The following is a 20,621-nucleotide window of genomic DNA, read 5'->3' on the forward strand; positions in this document are numbered from 1 at the left end:
CTCTCTCTCTCTCTCTCTCTCTGTGTGTGTGTGTGTGTGTGTATAACTGTATATGTCCTGGTATATTTACAGTTTACATCGAAAGAGGAGAAGAGAAAACAGAAAGAGGACACCGCCCCTGCCGCCCTTGCTTCTCTCCTTCTCCGCCACTACCGTGTTTCATCTCTCTCTCGCTCTCGCTTGCGCATATTTTTTTTAATCTTTCACTCTTTCCAAGAACCCACCACTCATCTTCGTCTTCTTCCTGTTCTCTGTGTTGCTACTACGAGTTTCCATTCATCTCTGTCCATCTTTGATCTTCTTGGAACCCTGGTTCTTTGGCATGGTGGAACCTTGAAGTAGCCATGGATTTCAGCAAGCTTTTTCCACTCTTGAAAAATTTTTCTACCTATTCTTCATGTTCACACAAGGGACGGGTTGTCTCTGGGTTTTGCCTCGGAGTTGTTGTCTCTATATTAGTGCTTTCCCTGATCGCCTCCATCAACACCACCACATTTTCTTGGACAGCTATCACCACCACTGCTAACTCTTCCTCCGTGCTTTCCAGGTCTTACTCTCCCCCAGGGAACTCATCAAGAGGCAATCTTTATGGGAGAGAAACTGGTGTGAAGGATCTCCATGCAATAGAGAGTAATGTGACAGCGTTGAACTCATCAAGAGGCAATCTTTACGGGAGAGAAACAGTTTTGAAGGATCTCCATGCAGTAGGGAGTAATGCAACAGCGTTGAAGTCATCAAGAGGCAATCTTTATGGGAGAGAAACAGGTTTGAAGGATCTCCATGCAATAGAGAGTAATGTGACAGCGTTGAGCTCTAACTCGAGTGATCCTGGGAAGGCCAAAGATGGGAACTTTACTGGAATTCCAGAGATCAATGGGGGTTTCACGGCGGACAAGGAGGGGATCGCTTCTTGGAATGGCAGTGCCACTGATGGGAAGCCGCTGGAATTGGACGCAAAGAACCTGACAAAGAATTTGACCAAGGATGAGGCGAGTGAGGTGATCTTTGAGAAAAAAGATGCTTTTGCTTCTGGTTCTGGTTCTGGTTCTGGTTCTGTGCAAGTTAAGGGAGAGGCCTCCGGAAAGTGTGATATATTCAATGGGAGATGGGTGAGGGATGAATGGAAGCCATATTATCCTGCTGGTTCTTGTCCACACATTGATATTGATTTCAATTGTCATCTCAATGGAAGGCCTGATGATGATTTCTTGAGATGGAAATGGCAGCCTTATGGATGCGACATTCCCAGGTTAAGAACCCCTTGTTCTGTTTAAGATATATTATCTCCTTGCTGCTTCTCTATAGAATTTTCATCTGATTTTATTGCAGTGAATAGAATTATTTACTAGTTTAGTTAGTCTTAGCAAATCAAATCTCTGGTGCTTACAACCAACTAGAACACCAAGTTTTTCTTTAGTTTAGAATTAGACAAGTTCTCTTATGCTGTTTGTGTTCTACCCAAGTCCTTGCTTTGTACTTTACTTTCCTCTTGGCATTGTAAATGCGCTAAATTTTGTGTTCTTTTATTTTGATATGATAGCTTGAACGCAACTGATTTTCTGGAAAGATTGAGAGGGAAAAGGTTGGTCTTTGTTGGAGATTCACTTAATCGTAATATGTGGGAGTCTCTGGTCTGCATCCTTCGCCATAGTGTGAATCACAAAAACAAGGTCTATGAAGCCTCAGGAAAAAGACAATTCAAAACAAGAGGATATTATTCCTTCAGATTTGAGGTATCATCAAAGCTTGCTTTGATATTTTAGCTTGTACGTCTCCCTCCTTTTGTTTTATGCCTAGACTTACATTATGATTCTTTTGCTTGTCTTTGTCTAATGTAGGATCATAATTGCTCAGTTGATTTTGTTCGATCAACTTTTCTAGTCAAGGAGCTATTTATAAAGTATGCGAATGGATCAGAAGATGAGAGGTTAAGGTTGGATCTCTTAGATGAAACAACCACTGCATATAAGGATGCCGAGGTTATTGTATTCAATACAGGCCACTGGTGGACCCATGAGAAAACATCAAGAGGGTGAGTACTTGTGATCCTTGATGCTTGTTGTATAAACTGTAAAATGCACTTGTATCATCAGACTTGTATAGCGGCTTCTCTTTTATCTGTTACATTTAGACATCATCAGAGTGAGTTTGTAATATCACAGAGGAATGTTGATATTCAGCCATTTCTCTTATTGATCGCATTACTGTTTTTTTCCTTGTTAATGCAACAGAATGGACTATTATCAAGAAGGTGATTATGTGTATCCACGTCTCAAGGTGATGGAAGCCTACAAAAAAGCGCTTACCACCTGGGGCAGATGGGTTGACAAGAATGTAAATCGTAACAAAACTCAAGTTGTCTTCAGAGGATATTCCCTCACTCACTTCAGGTAAAACAAACTACTTCTTCACTATATGGTATGCCATACCTTAATATCAAACTTTCAGGTATGATAATTAGAATGGTTTTTCACTGATGCGCAATTATAGGATTTTTGTAAGTCAAGGTTCTTGCATGTAAACATGTTTTTGCATGAACTAAGGACTTTCTCAAGCAATGAGACAAGAATACGGGGAAATGCAAGTAAGGACAATGCTTTTCCTAACCTTGCAATCCATCCGTCTAAGGTGCTAGTGTACAAAATTCGTCTTGATTGTCATCTCAATCAATAATTTCCTTCAGTGACACTACTCAATAACCAATGACAATGTGCAACATTTTATCCACTTCTAGAGGTAAACAAGTTGGCAAGAATGCAGATGAAAATGCTGAAATTGTCCATCTAAACTGTAAAGAGAATCATTATTATTATTATTATTATTATTATTATTCATTGTGTTGTCTTATTTGAACTCAATTGTTAGTTGTTACAGAAAAACAATTCCAAGTTAGACATGGGTTGTCGTCTAACAAGAGAGAGCACACGCAGCTCCTCCTTCTAACATGATAACAAATATGATTCTTAACTGACAATGCAGGATTCCAAGCTACTTTCACACCTGATCCTGAGTTTCCTCTGTTTCCTTGGGAAAGATTATGATCATTATTTGTTTCATTTTCGTTGCAATTGGCTATTTTACAGGATTACGATGTTGTCTATCTCTTACTGCTTAAATGGTTTCTGTTCAATCATATATTCTTCGTAATAGACTTGATCACTTGAAATGATACTACTGTGATACACCTTCATGAGAATGTCTGCATGCAGTAGTGACCAAGTTCCCGTGGAACTACAATTGACATTTGCACATTTCAAATCTAGTAATTATACTATTAAAAAAATAATAAAATAAATGCTGCCAGAAAGTAATATCTCAATTGAAGTGATATGTAAAGAAAAAATTGGTGATCAGAGCATATAGCTAACATCTCCACACTTTTTATCTTGTTGGCAGAGGAGGACAATGGAACTCTGGCGGACAGTGCCACAAAGAAACTGAACCCATCTTTAATGGAACTTATCTTACCAAGTACCCAGGGAAGATGAAAGTTTTAGAACAAGTGCTCAATCAGATGGAAACACCAGTAATATACCTGAATGTCAGCAGACTCACAGACTACAGGAAGGATGGACACCCTTCAATATATCGAAAAGAATACAAAACACCAGAGGAACTGCTCGCCGCTGAGACAACTCAAGACTGCAGTCACTGGTGCCTGCCTGGAATACCTGACACCTGGAATGAGCTACTCTATGCTTCTTTGCTGAGCCATGGTAAAGGGTCCTGGCAGAGATGAACAATCATCCAGTGCCATGCAGTTGCAGTTAGTTTCTGCTATCTGTAGCTATATATATATGCATTCAGGAAAGGAAAACCACTGAAGAGTTTTCCTGTATATTCTTTTTATTATCTTTTTGGGCATACTAGTAATTGTACTCCATTACATGATGGAGGAGATTTACTGGAAAGATTTTTACATGAGGATCTGTTTTCTGAAATGGAAATGCAAAGAAATAAATTTTGCTGCCATTGTCGCCAACATTAATATTACAGTTACTACCACCAGAATTATTGAGATATATATAACATGCCAAAACAGAAGTAAAGACAGGATTTTATTCTATGAACTGAGAGCTGAATGGAGATAGAGAGATCCAATATCATATCATATGAGAGTGATATATAGGGTCTCCCTTTTGCCGTTTTTTGACTTGCCGGTGTGCCATGCAACTCAGACCAGGAGGAAGTTCAGAGTTCCTTGTGTCCGGTGAAGCATGAACAAGCTGAGTGAGATACGAACAGCTTGAAGGAGAAAGAGAGAAAGAAAAGGAAAAAAGGAAGGAAGCCTTATCTTCCCATCTGACATCTCTACTCCAAAGAAGCTGAAAATAGGCCTCTTCTTGTCAAGAAGATGAAGAAGAAGGGCCATCATCTTCATCTGGCTGTAATTATATGAGGGAGGAGTTTGGTTTGGTAACCTCCAACCACCATCCATCCGTTGGGGGATCTAAATGTAAGCCATTAGAGATTTTGGAATCTGAACGTTTTGGCTTTAAATATAATAAGTAATATTGGGGCAGGAAAGCAAGTGGGGGCTAAGGTACCTACACTCTCCCAAGTGCTCATTGCCTTTGGACTGCATGGCAAGTAGCATTGTTGTGTTGTGCTTTGCAACATGGAAAAATCAAACCGAAATGACGTTCTTGTCCGTCCCTCAACCAGCAGTCAGAGCAGAGCAGAGCAGAGCAGAGCAGAGCAGAGAGGAGGGCATTTTGGACACTTGCTTATTTTTTAGTTGAACAATGAGTTATTTATTTTATTTATTTTTGTACCTGTACATCCACTAATAAGCTCATGCTTATCAACAACAACTTCCTTTGACCTCCTCTCACCTTTCCAATCCACTCACCCAAAGTGACTAAGCTTTCTCTTTATTAATCAGTTTGTGGCTTCTTGACTTTTCTTGGACAAAGCATATAATTTCATCAAAACAGAGCTTTTATTAAAATAAATAAATATACAAATAAATGTTGAGTGAAGCCAGAGCAGCAGAGCGCCAAGTATAAGTTGTTGTTGCTGCTGATGATGATGAAGCACGCTATAAATAAAAGGTATTTCTGAAAAAAAGAGTTTTTGAGGGTGGTGCTGCGCATCCACTACTACACTACCAGGCATCAATAACAATGGGATGAGATGAAATGAAGTGGTGGGAAAGTGTCAACTTTGAAGAACACCTGTCGAACGGTGAAGTTCATGGCTGAAAAAAAGCAAATTTCCCTTTGGAATTTTGCCTACTGTTTATTTTATTATAATCCTCAAGCAAATGGCAGTGGTGATTAATTAATTACCTTCTCACCTATGCACCCAATGATAACTACTAGACTAGCTCCAGCTCATTATCTTCCTTGTCGTTGCTGTCGCTTATGCATACAGTGAATGCGGAAAAGATGTGATCCTAACTCCTAAGTAAGTAATGGTTTTATTGTTGCACTGTTCTTCTAATTAAGAAATAACAAGGACCAATGAGTCAAATAGTGAGCTCGTCTGAATTTAATTTGGTATTAAAATCTCTCCTGCAATACGATAAGATAATGGTCTTTTATCCTCTTCTCAATTCAAAGAGGTGAGAGTTTACTTAAATAAATAGTACTAAAAAAAATTAATATTAAATAGATTGTTAATAATTTGTTTTCGTGAGGCCATCACACCAATCCTTCCTCGATAACACATAAATGGTTTTGTGTAATTATTAAACTAACAAACATAGACAATGTTAACATTATTGTGGTCATTGGTGATGTTGACCACAGTGGGATTTGGAGGCAAGGCAACAAGTTCAGAGCAGGAGAGACTAAGTTAGTTGGGAAATAAATCCAAAGGAGAGGACTTGTTCGAACCCAACCAGTTGCAGAGAGTGGTTGATTGTTTGGCTTCAATAATCAGAACCCGCGCTATCCTAATTATAACTAACAAACAAAACGATCCGTGAATCATCCATCCATCCATCCAAAATTGAGAACCGCGAAAACCCTTAAACCCTAAACCCGCTCTCCATGGCGGCAGCTGTCCGCCGAAAGCTCACTCCTCTGCTCGCCGCCGCGCCTCACCTACTCGCCCGTCGTCGCCATTGGATTCGCTCCCACTGCACCAGCCACCTCGGTTTCCTTTCCCGATCACCGCTCTCTGAGCCCGAAGTGGATGCCAATGCCTCCCCTGTGCCCGGCGTGAAGGTTCTGGAGTCCTTCTCCGAGGAGTTCGAGATCGGATCCCGGATTATCACGATCGAGACCGGCAAGATCGCCAGGTTCGCCAATGGCGCCGTTGTTATCGGGATGGGCGACACCAAAGTCCTTGCCACCGTGGCTTCATCCAAAGGTGACGGTGTCCGGGACTTTCTTCCTCTCACTGTATGTTCTTATTAGTCACTCTCTGCTCTCCTCCTTTTATTTGTGAACAAGGAAATTGAAGCTTTGAAATTCGTTGGATTGAGATACATTTGCACTTAATTTTGCTTGCTGGATTGTTTCCGACTCCTTGTTTAGTAGGGTATGACATTTAGTGTTCGATGTGCAAAGGTAAAATCTACATAGATTGCTCATCTTTTGATTTCTCTTTCTGAGTGTTTATATGCTCAGCCTTTATTGACTCTGGACAGCTCCAGACAATTTGAGTTATTACTCAGGGATTCATAAGGTAGACCTTTTTAAGTTTGTCATGAAGAAACCAAAAATGAAGAAAAAATGTGTCAGTGCTAGAGTGTTATTTGCCTTTGAGTTATGAATAGAATCAAATCTTCACCTTCTGCTGTTCTCTACAACACTCATTCTGTGTTCTATGTAACACCTTTTGAACAATGTATAGTTTCTTTTCTTCTCATTTATAGTTCAAGGTTTATGGGTTTTGGTGAATTACTCTATTTCAAGTGACTTGGAGTTTGTGCGTTGCTCACAAGGTTGATTATCAAGAAAAGCAATATGCTCAAGGTATCATTCCGACTACATACATGCGGAGAGAGGGTGCCCCCAAGGAGCGGGAGCTTTTATGTGGTCGTATCATTGACCGTCCTATTCGCCCGCTATTTCCTGCTGGCTTTTACCATGAAGTCCAGGTTTTCCTTTGGCCACACTTCTCTTCTCGGATTCATATTTTAAATTTATCTGTAGAGCTCACTTTTGCACTTTTGTTACCTTGTTTTAACTTTATAGGTCATGGCAAGTGTTCTATCCTCAGATGGCAATCAAGATCCAGATGTGATGGCAGCTAATGCAACCTCTGCTGCTCTCATGTTGTCAGATATTCCTTGGAATGGGCCCATTGGTGTGATACGTGTTGGGAGGATAGATGGCCAGTTTGTTTTTAATCCTTCTATGGATGAGGTGGAGTGCTAGTCCACGAACAACCATTTCAGTTACCTTTTGTTTACCGGGGAAGGCAGTTATATTATATCTCATAATTCAATTCTAACTTGCGCTATATGCTCTTTGGTGTATTTTGCAGCTCAGCTCCAGTGATCTCAACCTAGTCTATGCATGTACCCAAGACAAAACGCTCATGATTGATGTACAGGCTCGTGGAATCTCAGAAAGGGACCTAGAAGCTGGGCTGAAACTTGCACATCCTGAGGTTTGCTTTGTCAGTTTAGCTGGAAATATTCGCTAGTGAATAGAGCTAAGGTAGATGGTTTGAATTTTAGGCTGTCAAATACATTGAACCTCAAATTAGATTGGCTGAGAAAGCTGGGAAACGAAAGAGAGAATATAAATTATCTATGATCACTGAAAGGACAATTGAGAAGATAAAGAGCTTGGCAGAAGGGCCTATAGAAGCTGTCTTTACAGATTCTGCCTATGGCAAGGTAAATTATCTGTTTTATCTTCACTATTCAAATGGAAATTTTGCCTCCTTTTCATATGTTAAATTCCTTTTTTCCTTAAATGTAAATTACTTTAAAATGGCCTGATCTGCATTAAACTCAGCCAGATGTTTGCACTCCTTTTAATTTCTTATGTGTTACTAGTTTGAACGTGGAGAAGCTTTGGATAAAATCACACAAGATGTGAAAGCAAAACTTGAAGAAGAGAATGACGAGGAGAGTTTGAAAGTTCTGCCGAAGACAGTTGACATGGTTCGGAAAAAGGTATAACCTTTTCTGTTTTCCAAGTAATTTCATGCATGGTGTAGTCAGCTAGAAATGCCAAGAAAAACCAGAATTGACTTGCTTTCAAACTTGTTGCTGTTTCATTTATGAATATATTTACACCAACTGAATCTTTCAGATTAATTCATTGCCCTTTCTTGTATACTAGGCAATTATTTTTAAGCATGGTGTTTGACATAATATTTCCAGTTGGGCTGCATTTTCCCTTGATACACAATGCACATATCTGCTTTAAGTTTGTTGTTGTAATGATATGTATCTCAACAGATTGTGCGTCGAAGGATTATTGAGAAAGGCCTTAGAGTGGATGGCAGACGCCTTGATGAAGTTAGGCCTTTGTTTTGTGAAGCTGGTACATATCCCATTTTGCATGGATCATCACTTTTCTCGCGCGGGGATACTCAGGTGCAGCTCATGTTTTCCTCCTTTTCTTTTGGTTTCCTTCTCATCAAATAAAATTATATGTTCATTCAAATGTGCCTTCAAAGTGGCTATTATTAGTAGGCATTTTTTCCCCCTAATCTTTTTAAATCATAATGTAGGTTCTATGTACTGTTACCCTGGGGGCCCCTGGTGATGCTCAAAGATTGGACTCTATTGTTGGTCCTCCCACAAAGCGTTTCATGTTGCACTATAGTTTTCCTCCATTCTCAATCAATGAGGTTGGAAAACGTACTAGCTTAAATAGGCGTGAAGTTGGGCATGGTATGAATTTATTTGTTTATAAGAACCTTAAAGCATCTTATTTAAGCAGACATGTTGTATAACATATACTCCCTCTGTCCCATTATAGTGTCCATTTCTAGAAGCTTTTCATGTCCCAAATTATCTATCCACATACTTAATTTAGATGTTAATTTTCAAATTCGACCTTACTAATTTATTTAAATGCACTATTCTTCACTATTGCCAACTTAAATACACAAGTTTAGTGGATGGAGAAGGAAATAGGTAAATTGGGAAAAGTAAGTTAAATGTTCATAAAATTTTTAATTCTAACTACTTTTTTTACTTTTTGTGAAACGGTTTAGGTGGACACTTATAGTAGGACGGAGGGATATTTATTATTGGGTCCCTTGATATAGTTCCTTTGAATTTCTTCAACTCTTTTTGGTTTTCTTTATGATAGTGGCCTGAAAACATATAGCGTTGGTGGTGAATCTAAAACATGAAGGAATAATTTTTTTAAGTATGAAGAACATGGACAAGTGTCAGCTAATATTACCGAGCATGCAACGTTTTTAGTGTGTGACATTATTGATGATTTTCATATGTAGAAAGGATTACATTTGAATGTATCAGTCAATCAATTCTATGTCCCGTTTGGCACTTCATAACTGTGATATTTATATTTGAAATTTTTTGATGTGTTAGTGTTAGACAAAGCATAATTATCACCCCATTTTTGTGTTGAGATCTGTTGGAAGTTGTCCTGGTATTCTTATTTGATTGTCTGCAGGCACTCTTGCGGAGAAGGCTTTGCTTGCTGTATTGCCTCCAGAAGATGAATTGCCGTATACCGTCCGTATCAATTCAGAAGTGATGGCCTCGGATGGATCAACGTCAATGGCAACTGTATGCGGAGGTACTGCATTTTGTTGGCTTTTGTTTGAGATTCAAACATGTGGTATGTGTCGATCAAGCTGCCTGTAACATTTTTCATTGTGAAATCTATAGGGAGTATGGCATTGATGGATGCAGGCATTCCACTAAGGGAACAAGTTGCAGGTGTATCAGTTGGCCTTGTTAGTGACGTGGATCCATCCACGGGGGCAATAAATGATTATTGCATTCTGACAGATATTTTGGTAAGAGTTCACAAATAAGTTTGGTTTTGAGCAATCTAACTCCCGCTGCTGTTGAAATACTTCTTTTACTCTCATTCCCTTTCTGTCACTCTCCCCCTGACAAGTTGAAGCACTTCACAACATGCCATAAGTGTCAATTTTTCATTTGAAAAGAAAAACTTTAGAAGGATTTTATTGTTCGTAGACTCCATGCATCTGTTAGCGTGATGCATCAATACGACCCAGATTCAGATTATGTCCTAGTCCATATTCTCAAGTAATTTCTCAGAGTATGAAATGAATTCTCTGTCACTTGTGTAGATGTGTGTGAGCTGCATTTCCTATTATTTCCTTGATGAATTCACAGGGTCTTGAAGATCATCTTGGTGACATGGATTTCAAAGTTGCTGGAACACGAAAAGGGATTACTGCAATTCAGTTGGATATAAAACCTGCTGGAATTCCTTTAGACATAATTTGTGAATGTCTGGAACCTGCCCGGAAGGGTCGCACCCATATCCTTAACAGGATGGAGCAGGAGATCGATTCAGCCCGTACAACCCATCATGGAAACCCCCCACCAGGTTCAGTTTCATTTGTTTTATATGCTTATTGTTGTTATTTTTTGTTTGTTATGCTAATTTTACTGTATTTGTATTTTGTTTCCAGTTTCATTGAGGTATAGTAATGATTCCCTGCGGCGTTTACTTGGGCCTTTAGGCTCGCACAGGAAAAAAATCGAACAAGAAACAGGTGGTTCTCCTAACTGTTTTCATTATTTTTGCCCTTTCATGGACTACATGTCTCATAAGGGTGGGATGCATATTCTCCTAGTTACAGTGTTCATGTCAAAGTGCATTGGTCAGTGCACATGACGCTAATGTGCTTTTTCTTAAAAAAAATATTTAGGAGCAAGGATTGCTGTTAGTGATGGGACAGTTACTATTGTTGCTAAGAACCAGATGATCATGGAAAAAGCTCGGGAGAAGGTATCTTCTGGTAAACTCTAGTTGTTTGGCAGACTGGAGTTTAACTCCTGATTTCTCTGTGGCAGCTTGATTTTCTGGTTGGACGTGAGATTGAAGTTGGTAGGATTTACAAAGGTGTTGTTACGTCGGTCAAAGAATATGGTGCTTTTGTGGAGTTCAATGGTGGACAGCAAGGCCTTCTGCATATTTCAGAGTTGTCACATGAGCAGGTATTGGGCTGATAGAAAAATACCTGAGTTTATTCTGTGGGATTTGGTTTGTGTTTTTAATAAGAGTGTTGGCATTTTTTGTCCTTGTTTCTGCATATTTTTATTGTTGTTTGCCAGACCCACCACCTCTTTTATTTAGTTTTGTATGAGAGAACAGGCTATATATAAAATGCGTTGATGGCAAAATGCCCTTTATCATCTTTATGCCTTAAGAATATTTTTGTGATAAGTTCATAATATCTTGATGCAAACATTTGTTTTTTCCCCTTTAGGTTCCTAAAGTCTCTGATGCTGTATCTGTTGGCCAAGAGCTGTCATTGATGTGCATTGGTCAGGATGTCAGGGGAAATATTAAACTTTCTTTAAAGGCCACTTTACCGCAACGCGGATCCAAGACAAAGGATGCAGAAGAAACTCACGATCCTTTTGCTCCCACAAAACAAATGAATGTTTGGGCCTCGGTGGAAAACGTGTCTGTTTGTGAAGAAAATGACGAGGCTAGCAATTCAAACGATAGTGAAGGCGATGAAACGCATACTGCCACGCACTCCACATCATCAATAGTAATTCGAAGTGCTTCTGAGTGTGATGCTCGGGATATTTCAGCTACTCAACATATCAAGAAGAAGAAGAAGACCAGACAGACCACAAAATCTACCCCAAGGCCTTATGACAGATCTTCAAATGACAAGAGTGGACGCAGAAGTGCTGTGAGCTCAACTCAAGTTAGAGTTAAAAAAGAGAATGATAACTTTCAAACCATCTTACACTCCTTTGTAAAGGATGATGCTAATAATGAGAAGAAGCCTATATCTTCTGGATTAAGTAAGGTAGATGCATCTTCTTTGAGGCTGGGAGACATAGTCACTGCAAAGGTATGCCAAATACGGTCTCATGGTCTTGTTCTAGAGTTGGGCGGTGGAATTCGAGGAATGTACAAGTTTGAGGTGCGTCCTGGTGCCTTGATTTACATTTTGGATACACGGACACGTTTCTGCCTATATAATATATCTTGCTCTCTTTATTATGTTCAGAACTTGACTGCAAAATATTTCTAATGATCTGCATCCGATCATCCCTATTTTGATTAGTATCCTTCACTAATACCATACTAATAATATACTTATATGTTTCTCCGCTGTTTCAGGCAAATGGAAGGAGAGACTTCGAGGTGGGCAATGAACTTCATGTCAGATGTTCAGCCTTCTCTAGCAGAGGTATCCCAGTGTTTTCGTTGTTGCGAGGTGATTGAAACTTGTGACCATACATTGGGTGAAGTGCTGATGATCATTCTACCAATGGAACCATAAAAATAAAATAAACACACAACACAAATGGGATGATAATGTGATGTGAGTGTGATGCTTTGGGAAGCTGTTAAATTATATGCTTTGGGAGGGCATGTATGACTACAGATGGATTATCATCGATTGGCAGGAGACTCCATGACCAAGCTGAGCGCTGTTGTTTTGCTTCTTAACTCCCACAGTTTTGTTCCTTTGATGAATGACCGCCACCCCACAAGAATAGGATGAACTCATGTTTTTAATTTACTAATTAACATTTCATTCATTGGTGTGTATATTATTAATTTTTTGTTGAGGTTTTATTTGCCGTTATTCAAGGGTTCGGGTTTTTATTTTTATTTTTATTTTTAATTTTATTCAAACTGTAAGATTAGATTACCTATTCAAGTGTTGTTCGGCGATATATGTTGGGTGAGTTAAATTAAATGGTTGTTTTTATATATATATATATGTATATATGTACGTGTATACATATCCCCACAAGCGACAAGCCACAAGTAAAAGAAGATATTTGCGGAAATGCCACTGTTATATTATTATATAAATTAACAAAATCCAGCTTTAATTTTTGTGTAAATGTTTATCCGGTGGGAGTGGAAGCTTGGAACTGGAATTCCAGATCTTCCATGATGTTGATGATGTCGATGACTATGGCGGCGGCTTCTTCACTAGGCGGCATCATCTCTTCGGCGGCTTCATCTTCATTTTCATCTTCGTCAAGGGCTTCAATACAGTGCTCTATGGAGAGACAGGCCCTCTTCAACCGCATTGCTCCGGTCTACGATGGCGTAAGATTTTAGAATAATATACTAGTTTTGCTTGCTATCTTTTCGTACTCAAAAAAATATATGCAACTTTTTTTAATGTGTTCTTGTGAATTGCAGCTGAATGATGTGTTGAGTTTGGGCCAGCACCGCCTTTGGAAGAGGATGTCTGTAACTTGGAGCGGGTCTGTCTTTTTTTTTTTTCATCTTGTTTTTTGTTTTTGCAATTGTTTGGTCAAATCCTTGCTTTTGTTTTGTTTGTGTGAACAGAGCGAAGAAGGGGGATAGTGTTCTTGATTTGTGTTGTGGGAGCGGTGATTTGGCCTTCCTCTTATCCCATTATGTTGGTCTCCATGGGCAGGTCTCTTCTATTTTTAAAAAAAATCATTTCTGTTACTATTTTTAAGTCAGAGAGAGAGAGAGAGAGAGATTGAGCAAATGGCAGCAGGTCAGTGTATATTGTTTTATCAATCTCTATTCCAACAGTCTGAAACATAAAACAAAGTACAAATTATGAGTTATACTCGTAACATAGATATCCTTTACAATTTCTGTCTAACGTTGAGAGTTGATAGGATAGGCTTCCATCAAACCAAAATTAATGGGTTAAACATCTTGTAGAACAGCAGCATCTCAACCACATGTTCTGTTCTGCTTTTCATGACATTATTGGTTGCTCTCGACTTCTTTTTAATTTAAACATTCATGCTCGTGGCCTTCACTTTTATGGGAATGGATATTACTTTTAATAGTATAGTGATCACGTAGCAATCAGTACTCAAACAAATCTTAGTTTTGGTACAGCATTTCTAATCCGTGAACTGCATGTTGATACCCGTTTTAATAAAATTATTTTACTTCCTTCTCTCTATTTTTAGTCTGTTGGTTAGTTCTTGTGTAAAGATAACGTGATGTTGGAATATTCCTAACAATGCACAGGTGAGCGCTCTTGATTTTTCGAGTGATCAACTGTCCATTGCTTCCTCCCGTCAGGAACTAAATTGGAAGGCTTGCTACGACAACATTAAGTGAGCACCAATTTGACAACAAAAGCAAAATAATTCAACCTAAAACATCTGATATGTGTTGACTTTTTTAATGCCATCTTTACATTTGGTTTAGTTTTAGTTATAACTTATATAGCTAACTTATATGAGGCAAGCTCCTTGTTTTACATTAGTACATAACTGGACTGGACTTTGTGGATTTCATTTTAGATGGATCGAAGGTGATGCGCTTGATCTACCTTTTCCAAGTAGCTCTTTTGATGCAATTACCATGGGCTATGGATTGCGCAATCTGGTTGACAGAAAAAAGGCGTTGCAAGAGATCTTTCGGGTTCTAAAACCAGGTTTCTTCTTCAATCTTCTTATCCAACATTTCCTTTTTTATATTTGTAACTCTATGTTAGTTAATATATAGCAGGTTCAAGAGCTTCGATTTTAGATTTTAACAAGAGCACATCTGCAATAGCAAAAATGTTCCGGGTACAACAAATGGCCTTTTTTTTTTTTAACGTATTGGAATTATCCATGCAATAATATTGATTTTTGTTGATAATTAATTAGTTCCATGAATTTGTACTTTTCCCATAGGTATGGATGATGGACAATGTAGTTGTTCCAGTTGCAAGTACTTATGGTCTAGCTGATGAATACAGATACTTGAGAGACTCAATCAATGACTTTTTAACTGGTATGATATGCCGCCCACGTGAGTTATATATATATATATATATATTATTTCTTATCATGATTCATGAAAATGCAAAATGGATGACTTTCATTCAGGAAAGGAGCTGGAGGAGCTTGCGAGAGGAGTGGGATTTAACAAAGCTAAGCACTATGAGCTCGGTGGAGGCCTCATGGGCAACTTAGTTGTCACCAAGTAAAAAATCATTTAGCCCATGCTTGTTTAGTGGTGCATCATCTGTCCCTTCTATCCTCCTAGGCTTGTAACTTAAATAATAATAATGATGATGATGATGACGACGGCGCACTTCAGTCTGTTTCTTAGATATCTATATATATATATATATATAGATATGTATTTGAGAAGAGCTAGTTAAGTTATTTACAGCTGCATGGCAGGCCAGGGCAGTTGTCGTCATGAACAACGTTCATGTCATCATGAGGCGAGGCCCTTGTCAAGAAGAAGGTCTCGTTTATTTGCTAAGACGAAAGGTTAGGCCGTTACAGGGGCATATACAAACTTCGGTGGAGTAAATGAAGGCATCTTCCGTCCATAATTCCCCAGCCAACATAACATCCCCAAGGCTTATACCGTACAATATGTCCTTTGTCACGCTTGGTCCTACAACGCGTGCTACATCTGCTATCTTCTTTGCAGGTCCCATGTCTGTCTTTATCTCACTTTTTAGTCTGTGATGTGAATGAACAATAAATAAATCCCCTAATCTAATAGACCGTCACCACTACTACAACCATCAACAACAAAATTATTGATAATAATAATAATAATAAGATTAATAAAACAATTAAAAAAAAGTAACAGAGAAGAGTGCTGCATTAGAGCTTGCTTGATGTATTGCTCCTCTTTATGAAGAAGCAGCAGAAGCAGCAGCGGCATTATGATTAGATAATTTACATGGAAGATGAGAGGGCACGTAGGCCAGTAACGTACCAAAGTATCATGCAGTGCCAAAACCAGCTGCCAACAACAAATAAACCATTCATATTTTCATACCAAGCATTCTGAAGGTGGTAGTAAAGAATGCTAAAAAAGCATCCAAAAGGGCATTGAGATGATCACCATCGTTTAAGTAGTGGCATTGAGAGCGAATCAAACAAGTCAAAGTCGTAAACAGAAAGTAGAGAGTTTCAGACACACACACACACAAATTACAGCACCGCTGCTGGGGCGGACCAAGACAATTACATGGTATCATCAGTTGGCATGGATAGTTTTCAACACAAAGAGAATCTTAAATAACCATCATCATATATTAACTCACGACTTCGGGCAAGATTTCCAGTTCCGTGGCCCAACCGCATCATTTTTCGATATCATTATCACCAGATTTTTGCATTGCCAGCATCCTGTTTAGGTTTGGCCTGGAACACTTTTTGTTATATGCACCTTGGGAAGTAGATCTGACCTACAAATCCTCCAGCCATTGCCCTTTTTACATTGTTCTCGAACAACCTAGGATTGTCACGTAGAACAGCAGCAGCATCATGATTCAAGGGGTCCTCATCGTTAGGTTGCTGCAATACCAAATACCAAAATTGGTCAAATATATACTAAAACACTGTTTGCCTTCTAAGCATCAAATTAGAAGAGCTATCAGAGCATTCAGATTTCTCTTGTTTAACACAATTTAACTAGCAGCTAAAATTTGTTTTATCATTTTCACACAGAAAGACAGGCAACCCAAAATGGTTTAGTGCATGCAGTAAGCGGTGGGCAGAATGTCATATATCTCAGCCACACCATATAAATTAGAAGACCAAAAACAGAATTATAAGGAGCAAGCATATTGGAAAAGAGTAGTACAGAGAAAAGAAGATTCAGCCCATAGATGATAGTGTTTATGTTAAGGACAGGCTTCCAGTCTTCACGCAGAATGTTAAGGCATACATTTCCCTCCAAATCAATGTTGGGATGATAAACCTGCATAAAGATATGAACTTTCTCATTTAATTCTTGTAAAAAGAAAGAAAAGAAGAAAAGTTGGGAGATAAGTTATTTTTCCTTGTTACAAAACCTACAAAGAAAGTATTATGTGCACTTACCTTTGTCTTGCACTTGACCTTTGGTGGTTCATGAGGGTAAGAAGGAGATACTTGAAAAGTAAACAGAAATGTTCCACCTCTGAGTAAAAAGAAGAATGTGGTCAAGTTTTACTTGCAGGTAATTGTGTCACGTACTCCTACTCTCAAATAAATGCTATGAACAGTAATTGCAAACCAAATATGCAAATTTAAAGTTTGCAACAAGGAGTGAAACAAAAACTGTGATGATATATACACACACACACATCAGCTCTATAAAATGATCTGTTTCAGGACAAAGGTCGCAACTGGCCAAAGTTTACAAGTTTACTCACAGATAATATCCTTCATCTGGACGAATGCTGATCTCAAAATTCATCAAATCATCCTTGCCATTGGGAAACGTAATACCAGTTGTTTTTGGCAGATTCAGCTCACTAATATCTGCATGACATAAGTGCAGACAAGTAACGTCAAAACACATATCATATCATATCATATGCTAAATAAACTTAATAACAGAAAAAAAAAAATTGAATTTATAAATTAACTCAAGTTATCAAATACTGCACCGATATATGGCAAAATCTCTATTGTAGATCTACAAGAGCTACATAGATAATTCTTCAATAAGGAGTATATGCTATATTGCTGCTGAACAGTGATGTCTTGTGAACAAAATTAGTCCAGGATTTCCACAGTGCTTTTCCATCAAAATAATATTGCTTCAACCCAGAGGTAAAAGTTTCAGAACCACGCATGGCAAAACTCTTGCTTCATAGCACATTCAAATACTTAGGCAGTTCTAGAATTATACATGGCAGATTTGTGCTGAATTCAAGTACATTCAGATAATAATCTGCTACAATGGAATTATAGATACTATGAAATCTCTAAATTATATCAAGTCCACATCCCGACAGCTCCAACTTTGACTAGGAATTGCACAAAAACTTAAAGCGGAAGTTAATATTCTCCAGAGTAATAAGCAACCAACTGATCGTGACACTTGCAATTCCCATTGACTGGTAAACATTTAAGTGGCGTTTGCATTGCAGAAGTTGGCAGCAATCAATATTTAAAGTAACTTGCCAAAACATTGAACAGAGTATTGTGTCCAATAAAGAATTGTCTAACAACAATTAATAACACTGATGCAATGAGAACACAGATTTCATAACAAGAACAATCACATATCAGTATAAGCAAACCTTTATGAAGACGTAGTTCCCCAGCACTTTGCTTCTTCACAGGAGCCCTTCCAGTTGCATTTCCACTTTCTTCCCGCTTCTGGTCCTTTATCTTGAAAAGGTTAATCATTTTTCCTTCTTCACACATGGAACAATAAAATGTTATTCCAAAAACTAAAGGAAGAAAATGAATCCTTTCAGTTAGAAGGGAAACAATCTTAAAAAGGCCATCAAAGGCCAACGCACATGCCATAAAGGTGGCTAATATACATGAACAAAGATTGGTAGAAAAAGGATGGTTATTAAATATCCAAGTCACAGAAAATTTTCATCATTCCACAATTAGCACAAAAAAGAAAAAGGTAAACAAGAATTTCTACCAATGAATTTCATCAATAAAACATCTAAGTAATCAGGCAATATAATCACAAGTCTTGAGACTGGAAAGTTAGAAATTTGGAACTTCCACCCAGTCAGCATGAAAGACTTAAAAGTAGAAAGAAAACCAATTGTTAACATGACTAGCTATTTTTTTTTTCATTTAAAGGACTTTTAATTCAAAAATTCCTTCCCACACTCATGACGAATATTGATAATTTGCAAGACATCATGAAATAGTGACTTACAAAACATATATAACTTAAAATCTACAGACCCTTGCAAAACACACACACATTCTCTGGGTACCTAAAATAAACTACCATATAAAAGAAAAGAAAGTGAAGAGAAAAAGAAAGAAGAATAAAACAAATATATGCGGGATTTAAGTGTTCAGCCAGTTATCCATCCACGGAGGAAACCAACTATCAAAAGCTTCCTTAAGGCAAAAGGGAGAAGAACAATTGTGGAAAATCCCCAATATAGAAGTTCTCTCACTCACAGCTGCTGCCCAACCATGGCGTCACAAATATATGTTGGAAATAAGAGAGTGTGAAATAGCAGGGGAGAGAGAGAGAGAGAGCATATACCGCAGCTATAATACATCAATAAAGCTTAAAACACAATAAATCAAAAATTGTAAAAAGCAGAAAATTTTCTAGAACTAAAAACAATGAATATGTGAGTGCATGGAGGCATAACTAATTGGTAGATTAGATAGAAAAAGATCATAATAGGACGTTCATAGACTATGTAAAAGGCTAGTGTTATGACACTAACAAAAAAAAAAAAGTTGGATGACCTAGCGAGTGAAAGATAAAGATAAAAAATATGATTAGTCAGTAAACAAGTGAAAGATAAAGATCATAAACATAATTTGCGATGGCAATAGTCAGAAAATGCAAATACTAATGGATGTACTCCAAACAGACGAAGAAGATGAGAATTATCTCATATAACATGTTAGCACAATTAAAGAAGAGAAGTTGTGAATACCCAAGGAAATGATCAAAATTTTCCACTCAACTTTCTATTAACCAAAGGAGGATCAGATCCCAAATCAGATAAATAAAAATCAATACTTTCCAAACAAACTAGAACCAAGATGGAAAAATAGAGGCAGTATACAAGCAAAAGCCATCTGCAATACAAATCTGAAGTCCCACAACAAAACCAAGTCCCACAACAAAATTCCAGCATCCAAAACATAAAATCAGACTAACAAGAAGAAAAAAAAAATCCAAAGTGCATCATCATGGATTCAGCATACACGGATCATCAACAAAAGACTTGCAATTTACCAATCCAACAACAAAAAACACAACAATATTGTGAATAAAAAAAATTGAAATTCCCAAATTCTAGGATCTCTTCAAGCAAAGGGTGAAACTCACTGAGATCGGAGGGTGGAATCAGGATTTTGATAGAGAAGCAAAGTAGAAAGACGATGATAAAAGGAAGGGAGCGAGATTAGATAGTTCACCAGAGTTAGAACAAGGAAGCTAGTGAAAGCAAGAGGGAGAAGAAGAGAAGGGCGTGAGAGAGACGGAGACGGAGACGGAGACGGAGATGGGGATTGCAGCAGACGTAGACGAAAGAGGAAGAGGAAGAGGAAGAGGAAGGAGGAGAATCGCGGAAAAGCGAGAGTTCCGGGCCCTGGGCCTTTTATCAGAAAAGAGGCCTCGCTTTTATTCGATTCCAGCTCTCTCTCTCTCTCTCTCTCTCACTTCTCAACGCAATTCGCAACCCAATTAATTAGCCAATTAATTATCCAGTAATTATCCAATTAATTGACCAATTAGCCAAACCCAACCCTTTCCTATTCTTTCACTCTCTCTCTCTCTCTCTCTCTCAGTCTTCACTTCGCTTCCCTGCCATGATGTCTACGGTGCGCCTTCCTTTCATCCACCGGTTAATATTAATATAGCCTCTAGATCTGTTTTAGTATAAGATCAACGGATCCCATGCTTTTTGTTGACAGGCCGGGAAACCCCCCTGCTTTATCCGAATGACATATGTGTCCCCTCTTATTCACTTCTTTGTAATGTACTACTTTGTGAGATGCCAGCCTCTTTCCATCACCGTTCATTGCCCCATCCATGGCTTCGATTGAGTTTTGAGAAGAAAAAGCGAAGATGAAGGAAAGGAACTCTAGTACTGAT

The 20,621-nt window shown here is 38.3% G+C and overlaps 4 protein-coding genes across 5 annotated transcripts; 3 read left to right on the forward strand and 1 right to left on the reverse strand.

The window, feature by feature from the left end:
• Positions 1-71: 71 nt before the first annotated feature.
• On the forward strand, positions 72-3,853 carry LOC120280605 (protein trichome birefringence-like 2). The gene is made up of 5 exons (XM_039287482.1): positions 72-1,249; positions 1,541-1,733; positions 1,839-2,032; positions 2,232-2,390; positions 3,397-3,853. The coding sequence occupies exons 1-5, from the start codon at positions 345-347 to the stop codon at positions 3,737-3,739; spliced, it is 1,794 nt and encodes a 597-aa protein (XP_039143416.1). The 5' UTR covers positions 72-344; the 3' UTR covers positions 3,740-3,853.
• Positions 3,854-5,920: 2,067 nt separating this feature from the next.
• LOC120280604 (polyribonucleotide nucleotidyltransferase 2, mitochondrial) lies at positions 5,921-12,796 on the forward strand. The gene is made up of 16 exons (XM_039287481.1): positions 5,921-6,350; positions 6,896-7,051; positions 7,149-7,319; positions 7,441-7,566; positions 7,637-7,798; positions 7,961-8,080; positions 8,369-8,506; positions 8,644-8,806; positions 9,561-9,686; positions 9,779-9,909; positions 10,256-10,472; positions 10,558-10,641; positions 10,798-10,877; positions 10,943-11,086; positions 11,359-12,033; positions 12,234-12,796. Exons 1-16 carry the CDS (start codon positions 5,997-5,999, stop codon positions 12,336-12,338), a joined length of 2,952 nt encoding a protein of 983 aa, XP_039143415.1. The 5' UTR covers positions 5,921-5,996; the 3' UTR covers positions 12,339-12,796.
• A 161-nt stretch (positions 12,797-12,957) lies between these two features.
• On the forward strand, positions 12,958-15,088 carry LOC120280606 (2-phytyl-1,4-beta-naphthoquinone methyltransferase, chloroplastic). The gene is made up of 8 exons (XM_039287483.1): positions 12,958-13,181; positions 13,278-13,342; positions 13,428-13,518; positions 14,097-14,185; positions 14,375-14,508; positions 14,583-14,644; positions 14,753-14,852; positions 14,948-15,088. The coding sequence occupies exons 1-8, from the start codon at positions 13,020-13,022 to the stop codon at positions 15,046-15,048; spliced, it is 804 nt and encodes a 267-aa protein (XP_039143417.1). The 5' UTR covers positions 12,958-13,019; the 3' UTR covers positions 15,049-15,088.
• An 803-nt stretch (positions 15,089-15,891) lies between these two features.
• LOC120280542 (NEDD8-conjugating enzyme Ubc12) lies at positions 15,892-20,136 on the reverse strand. Of its 2 annotated transcripts, none has more exons than XM_039287403.1 (6): positions 19,943-20,136; positions 18,103-18,219; positions 17,227-17,335; positions 16,913-16,991; positions 16,674-16,790; positions 15,892-16,384 (listed from the first exon to the last, which is right to left on the reverse strand). In XM_039287403.1, the coding sequence occupies exons 2-6, from the start codon at positions 18,209-18,211 to the stop codon at positions 16,247-16,249; spliced, it is 552 nt and encodes a 183-aa protein (XP_039143337.1). In that variant the 5' UTR covers positions 18,212-18,219; positions 19,943-20,136; the 3' UTR covers positions 15,892-16,246. The 2 variants fall into 2 exon arrangements, with proteins under 2 accessions (XP_039143337.1, XP_039143336.1); XM_039287402.1 differs by having other exon boundaries at positions 19,854-20,135.
• Between the last annotated feature and the right edge of the window lie 485 nt (positions 20,137-20,621).

The sequence above is a fragment of the Dioscorea cayenensis genome, chromosome 17 (genome assembly GCF_009730915.1).
Source record: "Dioscorea cayenensis subsp. rotundata cultivar TDr96_F1 chromosome 17, TDr96_F1_v2_PseudoChromosome.rev07_lg8_w22 25.fasta, whole genome shotgun sequence".
Taxonomy (NCBI): Eukaryota; Viridiplantae; Streptophyta; class Magnoliopsida; order Dioscoreales; family Dioscoreaceae; genus Dioscorea; species Dioscorea cayenensis.